This window comes from Plasmodium fragile (genome assembly GCF_000956335.1).
Source record: "Plasmodium fragile strain nilgiri unplaced genomic scaffold supercont1.75, whole genome shotgun sequence".
NCBI lineage: Eukaryota > Apicomplexa > Aconoidasida > Haemosporida > Plasmodiidae > Plasmodium > Plasmodium fragile.
Window position 1 is genome coordinate 65,811 of NW_012192655.1, and position 20,487 is coordinate 86,297.

A 20,487-nucleotide genomic window follows, 5' to 3' on the forward strand; every position below is an offset into this window, starting at 1 on the left:
TGTTAACACCGCAAACTATTTGTAGCCCCTTCGCATTGCATTTCCTATGACGTAGATAAAGTGCCCATAATGCGTCTCCTCAGAGGAGACATACATATACTTTTTCTTTAATAGTACTGGGGAGACAAAAGGAAGAAATGTTTAGCGAGACATGGCCACAGTTTCCACAAAATGAATGCTATAACTAGATAAGCATAGCAATGACTAAAGATATGACTTGTATTGAGGATTAAAAAGGCATAACATTGACTGTATATGTCGCCTTTTTATTTTCTCCTCCCCACTGGCAATAAGTAATCACCGTAATGTATGCAAATTGCAGGATTTTCTTAAAGAGTGAACAAATTTATTCACAGCAGTTACGTAGTAGATGATGCACGCTTAAAATGTTTCCTTTGTAATTTTGTTCCCATTTTGTTACCTATATTTTGTACCCATTTGTTTCCATATTGTACCATATGTACATTCTACAATTTTATACCCTTTGAAAGAAAGAAAAAAAAACTTGTCTAAAATGTTTTTTTTTTTTTTTTTTTTTTTGTTTGCCTGTAATTATTTAACCCTGTCTAAAAATTAAGCGCATTTTCTAGCATCGATTCAAAAAGAAAAAAAGAGGCATCGAAATTTTTAATTCTTTGAAATGCGGTTAATGCAAAACGTATAACTCTACTTTTTTCATTTTTTTTCTTTTTCTAACCCTATTACAATTTTGTAAATAAGAAAAGGGCATTCCTACCGACCATAATCTCAAAGCAGTGCAAACATGAGTGAGCAAGAAAAAGAATTTATCTCGTACTTGGAGGAGCATGGCGTAATAGATCACTTAAGCCGCGCCCTCCTGGAACTATTCGAAGAGAAGGAAAAGCCAAAGGACGCAATAAAATTTATATCCGACCATTTGCAGGACGTGGACGCGGGTATGGTCATGCGCATGAATAGCTGCACAGCTGTCTACGTATATATGAACACCTTACTTTTTCCCATTCGCTTAAATGGGCACGATCCATCCGTGGCACCGATGGAGGCAGCACCAATTTACTCATGTGTGCTGCTCATTGCGCATTGGAGACATGCCACGTCAACCACCCACCTCGCGCAGACGTGCCGCTGGAAGACCTGAAGAGGGAGAATTTATTCCTCCGACAGGAAAATCAAAGACTAACCAAGAAGTTCGAAGAACTAAATGATACCTTAAATAAATTGCTTAGCAGCGACCGGGGAGGTGCTAAAATCAAGGATTTGAATGGATGCTTGGAAGGAGGGGAAGTAACGGCGAAATAGAAGGGACAAACATAAAGGAGAAGGACAGACGGGCAGGAAGGGAAGACAAGGGAGAATCGCCACACCCCAGGAGTAATCACAATTTCGTTGTGCTGGTCCCTTGTCAATACGTAAAACAGTGGAGGAATCTATCGAAAGGCTTTTCCCATTCCATTCATGCAAACTGGGCCAGGTACTAACGCGTCGTGCATCTAACCGAGGTGTATAAATATTCATGGGGAGTAACTCACCAGGAACACTGTGCATATGTGCCCCTGGTGTGTGTACAAACCATCATTAAAACATTTTCCAAAAAAAAAAAAAAAAAAAAAAAAATGGGGGAAATTTTTGTATTGTAACGAAAAAAGGGGCCATCGAATGGCACATCAAAATTATGTCGAGGGTGCACATATACTAAAAAATGGTACACAGACATTCTGCGCGAAAATGGTCACACAATTAACTTATAAAAAATCGGCGATTGATTTTATAAAAAAGTCAGGGTGAATATTTAAATGGTTATGGTTTAGATAAATATTTGCATCGGTAACGCCTGTGGAAACTAGAACTGACTTGATGTTGCAATTTTTGGCGAAGGCTATGTCCGTGTCGAGTCTATCTCCTACCATGACAACTTTGGCAGGATCAACATTTAGATCTTTGAGGACATTTTCGATCATGAATAAATTTGGCTTGCCAAGAACGATTGGCTTCTTGAGCGAAACAGCTTCAACACTAGCAACGATAGAACCTGTCCCAGCCCATTTTTGTTTGCAAGTAAAGTTAGCAGTGGCGTCTGTATTCGAAACAATAAACTCAGCGTCCAATTCATTGATGCAAAGATGTGCGTACTGGATTTTGTAATAATTAATGTTAAAGTCGATGGCAACTACCACAGCTCCAATATTTTTATCAACAGTTATTTCTAGATCATCCTTTATTACCACTTTCTTGTCATTATCGTTGTAGCTCCCCAACCAAAGAAGATTACAAAAATCGAGTTCCTCACAAATGCCTTTTTCTCCAATAACATAAATTTTTTTTTTTCCACTTCTGTATTCTTCCTTGTCCACAAAATATTTAGCAATTGCATAGGAAGTACAAATAATATTTTCTTTTTTAATAAGTTCGAAACCTAATTTGTGAAATTTCTCCAACAGTGTTACCCTCGACTTTGTAGAATTATTTGTTATAAAATAAACTTGCTTGTTTGCTTTTATTAATTTGTTTATAACTTCCACTGCTCCCTCTATCACTTCATTTCCTCTCCATAGAACTCCATCGCAATCGAAAAAGAACACTTGGAAATTGTCCACAAAATGGTTCGCGTCCACCGACTGTTCTATTTGCCACTCCTTCATGAAACCTTTGCATTCGCTTTGTGCTTTCTCCGGGCGTATCAGAGACATGTTTGGTTCGTGTGTGTTTGCCTGTTTGCCTGTTTGCGCGTTTGCTTGTTTGTGCATTTATGGATGAATCAATCATGTGATTTTTTTTTTTTTTTTGCGTTTTCACTTTATCATTCTATTACTGTTTCATTTCATTACTCTTTACTCTTTTGCTGTTGATTTTACATTTCTTTTTTCTCTGTCATTTTTTTTTTTTTTTTAAATTTTATGTTTAATGGACATGTGGCACTTTTAAGGGATATCTATTTAAGCATACAATTAAGCGTAATTTTTTTTTTTTTTTTATGAAAAGAATAGCATTTCGCAAAGGTGTCACTTAATGGTTATAAAAATATGTTAAGCACTTAAAAATGGGTCATATATGCAACGATGAATAATATGTAAAACGACACTTCACGCCCATAAATAATAAAGTATGGTTAGTGTATTATTTATGGTTTGTGTTGCCAATTCTAATATATATGATAACGTGCCCGAGTGGTTAAGGGGTGGGACTGCTAATCCCATGGGTTCTGCCCGCGCAGGTTCGATTCCTGCCGTTGTCGAATTTTTTTTTTTTTTTAAACAAAAAAAAAGAATATTTTAAATATCACATATAATAATTAAATTTTTCTTAATTACAATTTGAGAAAAAGAACAAATAGGTAAGAAGCATATATTTGCATTTTCCATTATGTTATGTTCGTAATTGTTTTTGCTTGAATTTATAATACTGCCCCAGTCGCATACACAAAAATATGGGCCTTTTAAATATGCAGAGCAAAAGAAGCATTACCTTAAGACCTATTTAAAATTGAAGCTGAATTCATTTACCTACCTTCCCTTTTTGCTGAGCAGCAACTATTTAGCAGAACCATAACCGACATATATCCTCAGTGGGAAAAGACATAATTTGTTCGAAAGGTGAAAACTGTTTTTTTATGAATGCCCATTTGCTTGTCATTTTTAAAAGGGGGAAAACGCAGTTGAGGAGTTGCATTTTCGCATCTTCCTTAACGTGTGGCGCATATATCATTTATGTAAAATGTGCCTGCTGAGAAATCTGGTTTAGCTCTATTAGCATGCCTACCTTACCCCTAGCCAAAGGAAGAGCGGACGGCCGGGCTTACCTTACGTACGCCTATTCTCTTGCACGTGTACCCATACAACAAGGTGTGTTTAGACGTATATGCAATAAAGGAGCTCCCGGAGCATTTGTCCTCCGTAAAGAAAAAAACAGTGTGATCTGGTATGCCCATGCCGCCTTAATGATTTTGCTGCCCTGTCCCAGGTACATTCCTCATAATTAGTATTCCTGTTCTTTATACGTATATGCTTGTGCTGTATAAGAGAAAAGTCACGTAACACAGCAGTACAAAAAGAGTGGGAAAGGAAATTTTCACAAATCATTTCTTTATGAAGGCAGGGAACATATATCATAATAACTAATGCATTTTGTTCGCAAAGAATTTCCACTACGTATGCCTTAAAAGAAAAAAAATGATAAGAAAAAGTACATAGTATAAAAGTGGCTACGAAATATATATGTTTTGTATACGAAAAGGCGTACTTTATTCACTTAGTATAAATTTCCCCCATATAAAAAGAAAACACGAAAAAATTATACAACATGACAGAAGTGGGGTTCGAACCCACGCCCTTTCGGACAACGGCCTTAACGTTGCGCCTTAGACCACTCGGCCATTCTGTCAATAATAACATATGCGATACAAATGGCTATACATACATTAAAAAAAAAAAAAAAACAAAAATTTTAAATGTCACATTTATATTTTTTCCCATGTTTTGAAAAGATATTTTACATAATTACATTTTTACGAAACACTGTTTGATTTAATTCTCATATTTTTATGACATTCGCCACAATATCGCATTTTTTTTTTTAGCGCAAATAGTTTTACACGTACATCTATAAGGGCGAGTAAAAGGGATATGTACTTGCGCAAAGTCCGTTTCATCATAAAAAAAGATTGCCATCACATGAGCTGAAAGGTGGATAAGCACGTTAAATCAATTTTTGGCCCATTTTAAAAATGGTACCCCGTTTGGAACACCATATGATGAATATTGCTATATGTTTGCCCCGCACAACGGCAAGTTCCCTTTTGGGATATGTAAAGGTCTGTTTTGTTTTCATGTCTTTCGAACTGGCACTGATGAATGCGAATAGGAAAAATGCGTACACAGACTATTGTGTACCTATAGTGCGTAGGCTTTTGTTTTTTTCTCCCATGACGTATGGCATATTCAAAGGGAAGATTTTACTGAAGAGTAAATCTTTCATTGTATGTCCATAACGGTAAAAGTTTCGAATTGTTGAAACCATTTGGAGGATGAAAAAAAAAAGAAATTTTTTTTGAAAAAACATCGAAAACGATTTTGTCGTATTTATGATTGGGGTGAAACAAATCATGGCAGTGTCCACGGGGTGTAGAGTAAATCAAAAGTTTACAGTTGCACTTCGAAGACTGCCTTAATTAACGCGTGCTTTCCCCCCATTTGCCAACGATAAAAATGTTGGGTTGTGCACAATGGCTTACTAAAAAATGTAGGCAAATGAACGTCTGTACAATGACATGCCACTCCATGACAGCGAAGCGGTTGAGGATTGGAGCAGCCAACTCCCCATTTATTAATCCATTGTCGTACATTAGATGCGTTTATGAAATATTTTAAGAGATGAAATAATAAAAAGTTTGAAAAAAGGTGTAATTTATGAAATAATTATACTGTTAATTGAATAACTCAATAAGGTCGCAATTTGTTTTTTTAACGTATGTCAGTTTATGTTTAGTTCAAATGGGATGTTTAAGCAGCAGTAAGAAAAGGTAATAAGAAAAAGGGTAATAAAGAAATTTTTAATATAGAAATAAAGAAATTTGATGCAAAATAAAAAAAAATTTTGAAAACTCCGAGACCGGGAATTGAACCCGGGTCTTCCGCGTGACAGGCGGAAATACTTGCCACTATACTATCTCGGATTCAATATTTGTTACTTTCCTAACAGTCATAATATAAACTGAAGCTGCCACAAAAGTACAGATGTTCTCTTTCGACCGAGTACAAACAGATGCGCGCAACAGCAAAAAACGTTCTTCTTCACATGTAAGCGAGCTCAGCGAAGGCACCTCATTGTACGTTTTTAAATCCCCCCCTAAAAAGAAATTATCACTTCAAATTTGTTGCCCAACTTTTTCATAACATGTTTTTAGGAGCTCGCAAATTTTAGAGAAAATTCACCTTTTTTTTTTTATTCTACAACATTTTATTAATTTTTTGGTGATAAAAAAAAAAAAAATTAAAGCATTATGTCCTCATTCATTTTGACATCTTTTTTGTTAAAAATTAAGAACAATATGAAAGATTGTTCAAAGCGCAAAAAGATTAAAAAAAGGTTAAGCAGAATCGCCATATTTGTACATATAACCCCCAAGCAATCTCATGTAAAACTGAATAATTTATGTTCAATTATATGTCAATAGTATTAATCACGTGATGGTCCCCGTTTTATGTGGCAAAAATGAGTTTAACTTTTTCTCCCCTTCCTTATGACAAACAACACCATATGAATAGAATGAGTGAGACAATAAGGAATTTGTAATACAGCAAGTGTACGGGGAAAGAGGAATGAAAATGAATTTGTTCAAATTTAATTGCAAAATTATTGGTAGAAATTGTGGCACCTTATTAGCAGCACCGTTTGCTCAAACAAATTCGCATCTGTAATAATGCCATCAGGATGTTTATTTCACGCGCACAAATGGTGTGAGGACATCCTTAAAAAGGTTGTCTCATTCTACTATGTGCAATTCACAATTTCTACATCCCATGAACCGATCTAAAGAAAAATGGGCGCAAGGCCCAACTCAAATATGGGTTTTAGGGATTAAGCTGTACGCAAAGCGTATGTGCGTAAAGTTCGTAAAAATGGTAGCTCATTAGTGACAAAATTTTGTACAAAAAAAAAAAAAAAAAAAAATTCAAAATGCGAAACACAAAAATGATAATTAATTATTAACAAAATTAAAAACAAAACTTCAACGTGCACGACATTTCTGCTCTGAATTCGATAAACAAAAAAAAAAAAAAAAAAGCACACACATACGTATGCACTAGAGCGCGAAAAAATTGTCCATTGTAGTTACAGACCATGTTTGCTTACACTGATGAAATAGCTTCATCAAATGTGCGGCCACGAGGTGCGCTCCTTCCTTTACCTCCGTTTAACCCTTCAGTTAATGTTGAATATACAACATTTGTGTTAAGTACATGCGAAAAAACGTCCTGTGTGATGTGTAATAAACATACAGAGGGGGCGGGGAGGAGGAAAGGCTAGCAATAGGCTAGACCCGATCGCTCGTCTTGTGAAACTTATCATCCACGTGCTGCTTTGTACGCTGAATCAATTTCTTATAATGGTCCTTTTTTACAAACCTGTTTATGGCCAAGTCAGTTTCCCTATCAAACATTCTCCTCTCTTTAACTGAATTTTTCGAGTTCAACAGAAACTTTTGCTCTTGCTCATTTTTACCCCATAAGTCTATTGTTTTATGTTTTTCTAAAAATTCTTTATATTGTTCCTTTGTATTTGTAAAACACCCTTCTTCATGTAACTCTCTCAAACTTTTCATTTTTTCCTTACTGTTTTGCATCAAATGGGAGTAATCCTCCTCTTCAAAATTCACAATAAAATTACTATCATAGTAATTGCTGTTATCAATATCGTAATCATCACGTGGACTGTTTACTCCTTCAGCATGGTTATCATGTTCCTTCGAATCGCCCCTCTTCAACGAGCTAGCTTTTCGTTTGTTAATGTTGCGCCTCAGCTTATTTATATCCAGTTTGGACAAAAAGTAATATAATAAACTGTTAAAAATGTCAAGTATATTTTCTTTAAAATTAATAGGCTTTCTGTAGAACTCTCCCTCCTTTTCTAATTTCCATGCTCTAAATAAATGCCTTAATTTTTTTTTTAATTTTAAATCTTTCATACTTTCAAGTGAAATTTTTTTTTTCTTGTCTAACTTTTGATATAATATTTTTAAATTGTTTAAAAAGTTGTAGTTCTGGAGAATGTTGATAGTCAATCTTATCATTTCCTTGCTGTCATATATGTGTGCGTCGTATTGTTCCTTCTTGTTTACCGCACTTGAAGCATCTCCCCTTGGTGCCTTCGTCTCCTCCTCCACCTCCTCCTCGGGCCCCTCTTTGTTTGAGGAACCACTGCTTACACTACTTTCATCGGAGGGGCTACTGGTCGTGTCACTTTCCTCATGTGACGTATCACTCACGTCGCTTTCATCGAATGATGTGTCACTGTAGCTACTTCCCCGACTGCTGCTGCTTCCCCTCCTAGAATGAGACTTCGATCCCCTTCTTTCGTCGAGGGAAGACGAACGGGAAATGGTTTTCCTACGTTTGTTATTGCGATGTCTTGTCCGTCTTCCCCTTGGGGAATTTTCCCCCTCGGATTCATCACTATCACTGCAATGCTTCTTCCTACGTGGGCAGGAAGAAGTTCTTCTTCCTTTGTTCCTCCGCACGGCGTCTTCATATTTGTCATTTTTTAACTTATGCAGTGTTTCTTTGCCTTTCCTTCTTTTCTTCTTAGAATGTTTATCGTATGACGAGCTGCTGCTACGGGCTACATGTTTCTTTTTTTTTTCTTTAGAGCTTTTTCTATGATCGGAATTATTTTCTTCCTCTGATTTTTTCATATGTTTATGTTTACGTTTATCACTATGCTGATTTTTTAAATTTGGAGAACTGGAAGGGTCGCTTCCGTGGTTACATTTTCCTGCGTCGCCAGTGCTATTCCTACGCGATTTATTTTTTAGCCCTTTTTCGTGTTCCTCTTTGTCATTTTTGTAGCCTCTTTTACTTGTTTCATTTTTGTATTTACCATCATCATCGCTGTCATTCACTGATGAGCTGAAAGAACGGCTGCTCATCTTTTCCCCCTCTTCAGGTGTATATTTTTCTCTCGCTTAATTTATCCTGTTAAAAATTCCTTTTTCCAAAATTCACAATTGCCCCAGGAATTAGATACATACAAATGTTGTATTGTGGGTGGGTAAAAAAGGCATTATATTTCCTATGTCATTTTATGTTTTTAAAATATATAACGCAACAAAAAAAAAAAAAAAAGGCTGCGGATAGCGTCATGTGTGCTATGCACTTATTCACTGTGGAGGATGAGTATGCGTTTACTTATTGCTACATAAAGAGTTACATAGCATGCAGAAATGTTTTGATGCATATATGTAATAAAAGTTAACTTGTCAGACCGCTTGTAACATGTTTTTACCCTTAAGTAGGTTGAAAAAAAAAGGTAAATTACCTTTTATATCCAATTTTACAGGAAAAAAAAAAAAAAAAAAAAAAAATACACACAGATTACAACATAGGTGAATGAATACGAAATTTTCCCAAAAAATAGTACGCAGGGAAGAAATCATGAAGGAGAAAATAGGGTGCCTCATGTTTATACATACATGAACACATGGGAGGATGCGTATGCACATGTGCTTATATAGTGGGTTGTAACATGGTGACAATTTAAAAAAAAAGTTGCTGTGCATATAGGGAACAAACAAAGGAGGGAAGTGCAATAAACGCGATGTTGTTGAGACATCTACGCGCGAAATGGTCGGGAAAAGGTAGCGTCAAGGCATGCTTCCTTTGTAGGCATATGAGCGTGCGCGCATAATAACGCTGGGATGCACACATTGCCTGCTCATTTACACATAACGCACGCTGTTTTGTTTTTTTTTTTGTATATATTTTTTCCCATCTTCGTTTAGAAAAAAAAAAAAAAACAGTAGAAGAAATACGGTAAACAATACAAGGTAGGAGGAGGCAGATAAAGATACAAAGGTGAAAGAAGAAAAAAATAGAAATGCACACAAACAATTTTGATACATACAAGGTAATGTACCAAAGGGTAGCATACGCATGTGTACCACGGCATGAAAAAGGAGTTACACTTGAACGTATGTTACACGTATATATGTCATCACGACGGTGCACTTTTAAAAAGTTAGTTCTATTTAATCTGCCAACTTTGCAGAGAGGCCTGCTCAGGGGAAGTGGGTTACACTAAGCATGGCATATGCAAAGTACACATAGACGCGCTTTTCCTCAAAATTTCCAACGGTTGTTACATTTTAAGCACGTGACGAAGGTCGTCATGGGCTCGTCGCTGCTCCTAGTTTGGAGCTGCTGGTAGACAGTGTCATAACCCTTACATTTAAAACACTGAAATTCTCCCTTTCTATTTTGTTTTAAAAGAATATTTTTAACATCCCAGTCGGACTGACAAGCCTCTAAACTTTCTTGCAGGCATTTATTTCGTTCCTTTTTTTTCTCATCGCTAGCCATTTCTTGAGAATTCATAGTAGCAATAGTTTTTGGTGAGATATATTCTGCATAAACTTTTTCGTTAAAGCTTGGGTTTTTTTTATCACATAAATTAAACTTGATTGATTTTAATTGCATATTGTACTCTTTCTGTGATTGTTTTTTTTCGATAAAAAATTTGTGTAGTTCGTTTTCTATATTGTATATAATCTCGTTTAGCTTTTTTCTATCAATAAGGTAGAGCAAATTGTCATCTGAGCCGGTAATGAAAGCTTTAAATAAAAATTGTTTCGCTTTATCTCGAAGTACATCATTGTGAAATTTTCCATTATAATTCCACTCAGCGAGTGCCTTTAAATCTGTGTTAATGTGTTTCAGTTCGCTAATCTTATAGCTATTTTTAATGCTTCCTTTTACTGGTAAGTTTTCATTATTGTGATTTTTGTTGGACAGGAGGGGATCGTCCGTCTTATTATTCGCTTCACTATGATTGGGATTACCACTTTGTATTGTTCCCTGATCTGATTTATCCTCATTGTCATTTTTAACTTTTACCTTTTTTAATTCGTATTCATCTGAACACGTGTGATTATCAGGCCCATCGACTAGCTCAGATTTTCTTTTCTTCAGACTTTCTGCACCTTTACTACCCGTTGAAGAGGAGTGTTTTTCCTTTATAGCAATATTTTTCCACTTGTGGACAAGATCCTTTGCAACATCCTGTATTTCCACATTTTTTATTTTGGTAAATTTATTAACGGTTACTCCTATCTTGGTTTGCTTTAAAATGTCTTTATTTATTTCTACGTCTTTTAACAAATTTAGGTCTTGTATAATTTCTTTTATTGTGCTCTCATCGATTGTTTCATTGTGCTCCTCTGCTTCTGCGTCCACATCCTCCTCCTCTTCGTTGGAGCTTAAATATTTGCTTTCCTTATCTTTTAATCTTTCTTGAATGGTGGTGATTTTTGTAATATTTTCCGTCAGAGTCATATTTTTTATGGGGGCGTTAAAAAAAAAAAAAAAGTATATAATTTACGGGGGGGGGACTAGCGGACGGCTAACTGACAAAGAGCAGTTTATGACTATGCATAATTGGGGCATGATGTGCGGTGCGAGGGGCTTGTCCTTCTTTAATCTTCCCTTTTGTTTCGTTACACTTCCTTCTATGTCGTTATAATACTGGCAATTTTTTATGTTTCCTTGTATATTTCTGTTTCTTTTCTTCTTTTTTTTTTGTTACCATTCTCTTCCAGTCTACGTGCGATGTGTCTTCGGAGAACTCCAAGGGAAGAGAGGCAAACAGGTAGTACACCGTGTTCATGTGTACGAGTGCACCTCTCCTATTTAGGGATCCGCTCGACACGTACGTAGTTTGTAATGTTCCGTCATGTATTAGCTCAGCAAATGGAGAAACTTCATGATACTTTCGTCAAATTGGGGCTACGAGTTATGCATACGATACACATGCACGTTTCATCCATGTATAAAGAAATAATTTGTCCCCGCACCAGACTCTTGGTCAATGGGCATAAACTTGTTATGTTTTTTTTTTTTTTAATTTGTTCTTTTCTTTTGGTTTTGCTTTCGTGGCTTCTCTGTGCACCTTTGCATAGTGTTGCCTACTTGGGCACATAATCACAGGGCGTGTATTCATAAGCGTCCTCACGCGTAAGCGCATAGGTACATCTGTTGTATGTATATATATTCATTCTACGCGTGGTACAAAACAATTTGTGGTGTTTTCAAGGATATATATATTCTTGCTCATGGCAATTTGCGCAATCGCGGGGTGGCAAGTACGTTTGGAGAGGGCGAAAAAATAAAATTAAGAACAATCGCACGCATTACGTATGGAAAAACGTAAGTATAAAATTAACGCACGCGCGGGAATATGGGTATATGTGCCCTTATGCTTATGTTCCGCACTTTTCTATTTCACTTCATTTCGCGTAGTTTTGTTTAAGCTTCTCTATCATATGGCTTTATTCGGCCCATTGTTCTTTTGGAAAATTTTATCATATGCTACGCGAAGGTTTATTTACCCTTTTTGGCCTCTGTACAGTTGTGGCAATTAAATGCACGCGCAAGCAAAACGCACATTTGTGAATACATCCTTGGGAGGTATTTTTTCCGTGGCCCCAAATAACTGCAACTTCGTATTTTTAGCGTGTGATGCGCGATTATATCAACCCAGAGCGGCATTATTCTTATTCCAAAAAGTGGAAGGTCGAAAGTTTTTTCCTGCACATGGATACCATTTGTCTATATTAGCAAAAAAAAAAAAAAAAAAAAAAGGCTAAATGATATAAGGAAAAAATAACGCACAAAGGGATTGTGAGGAATAAAACGACAGCGTTCAAATTAATATGTCCCATAAGTCTCCAAAAAGGTCCAATAGCTTTTTCACGTTTCTCCTTTTTTCTTTTTTTTTCTCCCTTTTGCGTGTCAACGTCATTTCGAAAGGGACTGTCATTGTCGACATTTTTAACAAAAAAGCATACGTCTTAGCGAAGAAAGGCAGCGCCAAAATAGCAATCATTTGGCATCATTTCCGTTTTTCTCTCATTTAGGAAAAAAAAACAACAAAATTCCCCTGTTATTCCCTTGCTATTCCCCTGCTGTTTCCCTTCTTGGTACAACCCGAACAGTGACTAAATAAGCGAGCGTGTATTTCTCTACTTTCTAGTAAAGACGCTGCCTTCCGCTCCTGCATCAGTAATATTTAAACACAGAAATGCTTGACCCACCAGTATAAAAACTGCTGTCTTATTTTTACGCAAAATGGAATATGAGGGCGAAACGTTCCATTTGACGGAATACCAAATTAAAAAAACAGTAAAGGCGTTCAACTATTTGGATAAAAAAAAAAAAGGTCTTCTCAGATTTCAGTATGAATAATATGCTCGAACTAGGCACAACTAAGGAGAAACGAATGTGATAGGCAAAATGTGATGGCGCATGTGGGGGGGGAAGTAATGGTTTTCTTCATTATGTGTGCGCACTATCTCGTAAGTGTTGCGTGGTCTATGATTCATCCTCACACGTAACATACAGCGAGGAATTCAAGAAGTCAACTCACGTCACCCCGTTCTATATGTTCTCACACATAAACGCTTATTCACCGAATTTTTCAGTCTGTTAGGAAGCCTCCTGCGCTGCAGCGGATACAACGTGTCTCTAAAAGAAATTGATAAGATAAAAGACAAAATTATCGAAAACAAAATTAGGGAAAACAATACACAAGTAAATGAAAAGAGGGAAACAGAAATTACTGCAAAGGAAAAAGACGGCAATAATGATACGTTGAACCCTAAGCAAGTTGAAAGAACTAAGGAGGACGATGATGATAATAATAACAATATATCAAAAATGCTAAGCGATTTAAAAAATTATGATAATTTTATCGAATTGGAAAAACAAAAAGAAGAAAAAAAGAAGAAAGAAGAAGAAAATAAAAATTTATTTAGTATAAAGGAATTTTTCAGGATCATTCAACTGCCAAATATAACCAATGAAACTAAGCCATCAAATGTTTTAAACTCTTTTGAAATTTTCGATGAAAAAGGCAATGGAAGAATATCCATCAAAAAGCTCAGATTTATTCTTCAGTACTTAGGGGAACCATTAAGCAATGCAGATTTTGACGAATTCTTTGACTGGATCAAGACGGTAAGTGTTTCAATGGAGACGTCTCTTGCATCACGTCATGTCAACAGCTCCATTCTATAACGCTGTATGCTATATGCTATATGATGATTTGAACACGCTTTCCTTACGTGAGACACTGTACACATAAATAACTTTTTCCCCCGATCGACAGAAGGATAAAGTGTATAAGAAGGACTACATAATTTATGAGGATCTGCTCAACGAGATGGTAAATAAAGACTCGAGCGTTTAGAAAAATTAATGAAATGTCACAAGAGGGGTGGGGACATGGGGGACGAATAGACAAAAGTGTTAATTCTTCCGATTGGAGTGATTTACTCTCCCCCAATTTGCCGCAATTTTTGCCCCTTGATGTGGAAAAAACACAAAAATAAAATAACCCTTGGTAGGAAAATTTAACTGTTATCATTGACCTGATAAGACCTTTTTTCCGTTAAATTTTTTTTTTGTTTCTCGCGCTCTTATATTCCACATTCCGATATGTATTAAAAAATCTAATTTATTTTGATGAAACTTTTAAATAGCTAACCTTTTTGTAATAAAAAAAAAAAAAAAATGTGATAATGTTATTATCGAAGTTTAATACAGACACATTTGTGGAGATCCATATAAAGTGGAGTAAATGTGCTCACATGTACGCACACATATTAGCATATGTATGTGTAAAATTAAAACAAATGGATCAAAGGATGAAATGCGGGGGGAATAAAAACATGGGCAGACATTTATGAATGGCTTAAACAAAGCATTATTAGGTAGAAAAAAAAAAAGAGACGGGAAAAAATACATGGATGAAAAGGTGAAGTTGAATACAAAACTGAATGGTTACACTCTATTTGTTAGTAGAACTAAAAAAAACAAAAATACAAATATATATATATATATATATATATATATATGCGTACACATATATATATCATGTGTAGTATGCGTACACACCGGTTTGACCATTTTGCATTTCTGCGAAACTGCCACGGTGCTGCTTATCCACTTTGCTGCTACCATTTTCCAAATTAAACCCAAATAATCACGACACGGAGAATAAAAAAAAAAAGAAAAAAAAAAGCAAAAATAACACAAAATTGGCAAGCAGAGCTTCCATACCAATAATCAGTCATTATCATTACTAGCGGGTATGTGTATACAATTAATTATTAGAGCAAAGGATGTAAAAAAATAAAAAAATTTGGACGCCTTGCTTTTCTTTTTGTTATCTGAGCGGTCTTTATCTTGTTTATGCTTGTGAATTAAATAATTAAACAATTTTAAATTATCAAATTTATTGCTTTTTTTAATTTTCTTAAAGTTATGATTAGCGTCCATGTATTCGCTTAACAGTTGACTGTTTTGATGCCAATCTGTAGACTCGTCAATGCAATAATTTTTGTTGTTATAATATAGGTGGATGTTCTTGTGCGGCCTGGATAGCAGTTTTACTCTTTCCTTTCGCAGTATCCTCTTGTGCATCTTTTTATATTTCCACTTGTACATTTTGGTGTACCTCATTTCGCATATCTTGCTGAAATTATCCAGCTCAGCGTTGTCTATTCCTGAGAGGTAATATGCAGGTAGCTTCAAGTCCATCATCTTTTGTTTCTCTTCTGCGTGTTTGGTTGAGGTGTCTCCGTGCATTTGGAGGTTGGTTTGATGAGACAAATCTGTATCCTCCTCCTCGCTGCTGCGTTTATGCTCGCCATTTTCTTCCACATGACCCACTGGTTCCTTTTCATGCGGTGCATTTTTTCCCAACATGGCAGAGCTTGCACCCCACTGCTTGGTCCTCTCCCTCTTATCCTTGGGCTTATAATTATATATGCTGATGATGACATCCTTCTGCAAGGCCATCATCTTCTTCTTCCTCTTTTTGAGTATAATTTTCTCACTGGCTTGCGCATTGGTAGAACAGTCATCGTGTCCCTTTTGGGGATTCCTCCCAGCTCCATCGACACCGCCGCCACTGCAATTGCATGTTTCGTCCTGCCAACTGACACTCTCTGCGGTGCTGAACATTTTTTTTCCCCGATTCTTATGACCACTTTTGTCTTGATGGCGCTTCCTGGAAAATAACTTCCGCAAGTAGTTTACCTTCTTTATCGTCTTGACCTTGCTCATCTGTTTAACGCTATTCATTTCTACGTCCGTACTGGCCTTCTTGCAGTAGGCCGAAAAATCTTTCTTATTTATGTTGGCGTATCTGACTACGTAATAGGTCTTCATTTTTTTTTTAAACTTACGCATAAATGGAAATTTTTTCTTACGCGGAATTGGGTATTCTAATGTTTTCTTCACGTGCGTCATGTTGTTGAAGCAATTAATTTTTGTTTCGCCGTTAGTTTGTTTCCATCTAATTTGTTTAGAATGACCAAGTGGGGCAAGGGAATCACCATCGTGTATCCCTTTTTTGCGTAGGCCGCTTTTCCCTGCACTGTTTCTACTGGGGCAGTCCGTACTCAAGCTACTTTTGATTAGCCCCCCTCCTTTTCCTATAGCGCTCTTAGAGTATTCGCTGTCTCTCTTCCAGTTCTTAATAACAATAATGTAGTTGTTATTATTGCTCACTCTCTTTCTGTGCACTCGAATTATATCATCATCCTGATATTCATATAGTTCGTCTGCATTCATTTCGTCTCCTACGTAGCTGGCCCTGCTCTCGTTACATATGTCACTGCACATATCATTATTAGAGCTGCCTGTTGATGACGAGTCGTTCTTAATGTATAAAGAACCTATGACATTATCCAAATTTATGATCCTTTTTTGTGTGTATGGACTGACTTGTTCAAAATCGTAACTTAATTCTTCGGAGTAGCTATTCTTCTTCCTAAGACTAGAAAATTTAATTTTAGTCAACTTGGTATTTTTATTTTTATCGTACTTGAAATGTGTTGAATTCATTTCAATTTCTTTATAGGAAATATTGCTCAGTTTGGTAATATCATATTCTTCTAAACTTTTTTCTTTCTTTATCTTTTTCTTTACATTATAAGATTTTTTTGTTCTATATTTGCTATCATGAATATTCATCGAATGATAATCTCTTCCTTTTTTGGTCCATTTGCAGTCTCCTATGCGTGATTCCATGGAGGAAAATTTTTTCTTTTTTTTTTCATTTTTGTTTCCACTACTGAGTGAATAATTACTACCATCTTGTTCTTCCTCTATGTTGATAGCTACATCGTGTAGGCCCACTACATTATGCGAGCACTTCTGATCCACAATTTGTAATTGTGGGTTCACAAAATCGATGTAGGACGGCCTCGTCTTCGTGAAAAGTATCTCTTTTATATTGTTAAAAACACCAATATTAAATGGATTATCGTTTTGATAAAAGGTTTTTATTTGCTCATACGTTGTTTGATTTGTCACAATTGTGTAGATGTGATAGCACAGAAGTCCTATAACGAACCACAAGGTTAGGATAGTGTATATGATCAAAACTATGCTATCTGTGGCCATGCGCCATATGTGAATAAATATTTTCTCCGTGTTGTAACCCTGGTCGGATAGGCTGTTGATGCATACGGTCAGTTTGTAAATACTCGCACCAAGAGTTATGCATATCAGGATGTACAGATTAAAAACGAAGTACACGAAGTATTTGTAGTTTCTTGTGCCGATGCAATTGCCAACCCTAAGAGGTAAAACGGATGGGGGGAGGGGAATGAGTAACGATGAGGAAATCCTTCGAACTGTGCACAGATAAGAGAATATGTACAAATGGGGAGGTAAGCGTATAAAGCAGCACACACACTCATTATACATATATACACATGTGCACGTTATCAAAGGTAGCCTCCGCTTTGTATTACCATGGGCAGTGGTGATCGAATTTCTCCACACAGTTGTCACAAATAGAACAATGTACAGTTCTTATGCCTCTATATATGTTACACGTGTAGCAATACTTGAGCTTGTAAAAGTTGCCATTTATCAAAACCTCCTTCTGTCGTGGTGGTTGCGTTTCCCGGTATTGTTGGACTATCACATCGTAAATGTTTAGTACGGATTTCTGCACACAGAGAGAGAGAGGGGGGCAAGGGGAGGTTAACAGTATAATTGTCAATGTGCCAATATGGGTACACTTTATTCAAATAAAAGAACACGTAACGCATGCAATTGCACAATTAGCCATTCCACATGAGAAAGATTCAAAAAGCTTCATTCACGTGTGCGTGAAACTTCTACCAATATGTAATGGCCATTACCTGTCTTGGTATTATACCAGGGTCCATAAAACTCGTTTTAAAAAAGGCGTAAATGGTGAGTGTGAAGAAGAACAGGTTGAGTAATGAGATGTAGTAAATGTCTCTTTCAAAGAACCACTGCGAGGAGGGGGAAAAAAACAAAAGGGTTTAAACAATATGCGAAGGTTATTCTGTCATAAAAAGGATGCTTCGTACAAATAAAGGGCACATCAAAAAGGGAATAGGACACATTTGGATATTCAACACGCATCACCCCTTTACAACTGATTCGCACACATATGAGCATTCTATATCCACCTCTCCATTTTGTGTCAAATTTGTATCTTTCGGCTTACTGTTGAGGTAAAGGCGTGGAAGATGGCAACTGGGATTAATATCATAAGAAGGGACGAGATGACCGTTAAAAAGGCCGGTCTGCACGGGGACAGGGAGAGCAAGGAAACGGTAAAATGAGTAGGTTGCTTAGGTATGCACATGTTTATACATATGAGTGCATCTCAATATAACAATTGTGATGAATGCTATGTTGCGCCTTTCTCTGGCTTTTAAAAGGGAGAAAATTGCATTTGCTTAACACCAGCAGAAAGTGTCTCTGCGGCGTTGGGCACTTACCCTGACACGAAGCCCCCCTTGCAGTGTATTTTATTCTCTCCATATATTTGTATATTATTTATTTTGTCAAAATTCGTTCTCTCCAAAGTTTTATTTCTTTTTAATATTTTCATTTGTTATATAATAATTTCATCTTTGTAAAAGGAGGCGTCCAAATTTTATCATAGAGGCGGGAATTATTTCAAGCACTGGCTGGCGCATTGGTCATCTACCGCATAGGGGAAGTCTGGTGGTTTAGTGTCTCTTCACTTTCCAATAGGCAGTAAATTATAATTTGGGATGCTTGAACGGAAGATAAAAATAATACTAATAATACTAAATAAATAAAATAAAAAAAACACAGAGGGGCCCAGCGGGGAAGGGGTTACAAAACAAGGTAGAAATGATAACGAGGTGCGGAACGCGTCGGGAGGCTGAAGGAAGAAAAAAACAATATAAACTCAAATATAGGTGGCTATGTTAAAAACGATAGCCCGAAAAAATAACAGCTCTAGCGCATGCGGAGTGAAGAGGATTGTACATATAATTGTAATACTGTAACAATAAAATGGGAAAGTAAAAATATCAAGGGGTCATTTGTTCCATGAGGGGGCTCTTCATGCAGGGGTGGACCGTTTGTTATATAATTGCATTTTGCGCCCGTAACGTGGCACCAGAGGGAGTTAGTGAAAGCCAAAGCACTTCGGCCTTTTCAATATTTTTTTTTTTTAATACGTAAAAGTATGTCATATAATAATATATTTTGTATGCACAATTTTAACAATTTGCACTAGCGCAAAAATAAATTAGTAAGCAAAATATTTGGTAACTGTTTGGGGATTTTTTAATTATTATAGGGTTACCATTAACATTATCACAAAATGCGAATAGCCATATATTTATACATTATTATGTAAGTACATAATTTGACTGGTCCAATATTTTTTTTATGCCTTTACTGTGGTCCAATTTAGAGAACCGCAAATAATAAATTCATTCACAAAAAGTTTTCTCAGTTGTGGCATTGTGTACATAAATTTGCCAATTTCAGGAGGAACATGTTAAAAAAAAAAAAATTAGCAAGTTACTGGTTAAGTGGACACGGCAACTGCAACAATTTGTAGCAATTGGAAGCAATTCCGATTCGGGATAGCGTCTTTAAAATGCTACATAATATATTTGTACGTAAACATATATGTGTCCATGCACATAAGTTTTTTACATTTTCATGTGTTGTTGCGTGAATGACCACCTCGTCGTGAGCCCACCCTTTAGCGCAGCAAAAATGCGTGTCCCCTGGGAATAGAAGTAAAAGACCGCATGAATAAAGATTGTAAAGACATACATGATTCCCCCCCTATACGTACGTAAAGGAAACGGCGGAACACCCATACCTGCATATACATAAATGTCTGCAAATGTACAAGTATTCATGCTTGTCTCTATTGAGGGGAATATTAAACTGATTCAAATTCTTAAATGTGAATTTTGGTTTATTGTGTTATCAAATAATAAAGCTCTTTTCTGTTTTTTCCTTTTTTCTGCCAAAGTTCGTGTGAGCTGTGAAAATGGTGAGCACATAATCGTGCTACATACACATGCAATAGCAAGGGAATTATACACGTTACACATGTATATGTACAAGTGCATCTGCGCACACAAAAATGCTTGTGCTTAGCACCCAGCACGTGCTCAAGCGATTTGCGAAAAGAGAGAAAAAAAAGAAAACACGGATATGCACTTACTATTAAAACCGTTGACCGCCCGTCATAAATACAGGTAGAAAAGACCTGCGCCCTTTTACGGTTAACATGTATTCCGACGCAAGCGCAAAAGGGAACTTAAAAATATAAATTAACAAGCTTTGGCCAATGTACACGTTGCATTAATAGTGAACATTGGCTCATTAAAAAGGTGAATCAAACTGAACGGCTCTAAAAAAAAAGGAAGCACCGTTGCATCAAAACGAAGGTGCAAAACAAGGATAT

General features: G+C 36.3%; 6 protein-coding genes and 3 non-coding genes across 9 annotated transcripts; 3 read left to right on the plus strand and 6 right to left on the minus strand.

Annotated features, from left to right (window-relative positions):
- Nucleotides 1–763: 763 nt before the first annotated feature.
- On the plus strand, nucleotides 764–1,281 carry AK88_04770 (uncharacterized protein; the record flags this gene model as incomplete). Its single annotated transcript, XM_012482378.1, has 2 exons — nucleotides 764–917; nucleotides 1,100–1,281. The coding sequence occupies 2 exons, from the start codon at nucleotides 764–766 to the stop codon at nucleotides 1,279–1,281; spliced, it is 336 nt and encodes a 111-aa protein (XP_012337801.1).
- Nucleotides 1,282–1,724: 443 nt separating this feature from the next.
- AK88_04771 (uncharacterized protein) lies at nucleotides 1,725–2,669 on the minus strand (the record flags this gene model as incomplete). Its single annotated transcript, XM_012482379.1, has 1 exon — nucleotides 1,725–2,669. One exon carries the CDS (start codon nucleotides 2,667–2,669, stop codon nucleotides 1,725–1,727), a length of 945 nt encoding a protein of 314 aa, XP_012337802.1.
- A 463-nt stretch (nucleotides 2,670–3,132) lies between these two features.
- Nucleotides 3,133–3,214, plus strand: AK88_04772. The gene has a single exon. It is a non-coding gene; the product is annotated as a tRNA-Ser (tRNA).
- A 1,065-nt stretch (nucleotides 3,215–4,279) lies between these two features.
- Nucleotides 4,280–4,359, minus strand: AK88_04773. Its single transcript has one exon. It is a non-coding gene; the product is annotated as a tRNA-Leu (tRNA).
- Nucleotides 4,360–5,578: 1,219 nt separating this feature from the next.
- Nucleotides 5,579–5,650, minus strand: AK88_04774. Its single transcript has one exon. It is a non-coding gene; the product is annotated as a tRNA-Asp (tRNA).
- Nucleotides 5,651–7,012: 1,362 nt separating this feature from the next.
- On the minus strand, nucleotides 7,013–8,623 carry AK88_04775 (uncharacterized protein; the record flags this gene model as incomplete). Its single annotated transcript, XM_012482380.1, has 1 exon — nucleotides 7,013–8,623. The coding sequence occupies one exon, from the start codon at nucleotides 8,621–8,623 to the stop codon at nucleotides 7,013–7,015; it is 1,611 nt and encodes a 536-aa protein (XP_012337803.1).
- A 1,189-nt stretch (nucleotides 8,624–9,812) lies between these two features.
- Nucleotides 9,813–11,024, minus strand: AK88_04776 (transcription elongation factor S-II; the record flags this gene model as incomplete). Its single annotated transcript, XM_012482381.1, has 1 exon — nucleotides 9,813–11,024. The coding sequence occupies one exon, from the start codon at nucleotides 11,022–11,024 to the stop codon at nucleotides 9,813–9,815; it is 1,212 nt and encodes a 403-aa protein (XP_012337804.1).
- Nucleotides 11,025–12,815: 1,791 nt separating this feature from the next.
- Nucleotides 12,816–13,935, plus strand: AK88_04777 (uncharacterized protein; the record flags this gene model as incomplete). Its single annotated transcript, XM_012482382.1, has 3 exons — nucleotides 12,816–12,922; nucleotides 13,169–13,703; nucleotides 13,855–13,935. 3 exons carry the CDS (start codon nucleotides 12,816–12,818, stop codon nucleotides 13,933–13,935), a joined length of 723 nt encoding a protein of 240 aa, XP_012337805.1.
- Nucleotides 13,936–14,813: 878 nt separating this feature from the next.
- Nucleotides 14,814–18,633, minus strand: AK88_04778 (uncharacterized protein; the record flags this gene model as incomplete). The annotated part of the gene is made up of 5 exons (XM_012482383.1): nucleotides 14,814–17,334; nucleotides 17,513–17,712; nucleotides 17,909–18,025; nucleotides 18,244–18,322; nucleotides 18,521–18,633. The coding sequence occupies 5 exons, from the start codon at nucleotides 18,631–18,633 to the stop codon at nucleotides 14,814–14,816; spliced, it is 3,030 nt and encodes a 1,009-aa protein (XP_012337806.1).
- Nucleotides 18,634–20,487: the final 1,854 nt, after the last annotated feature.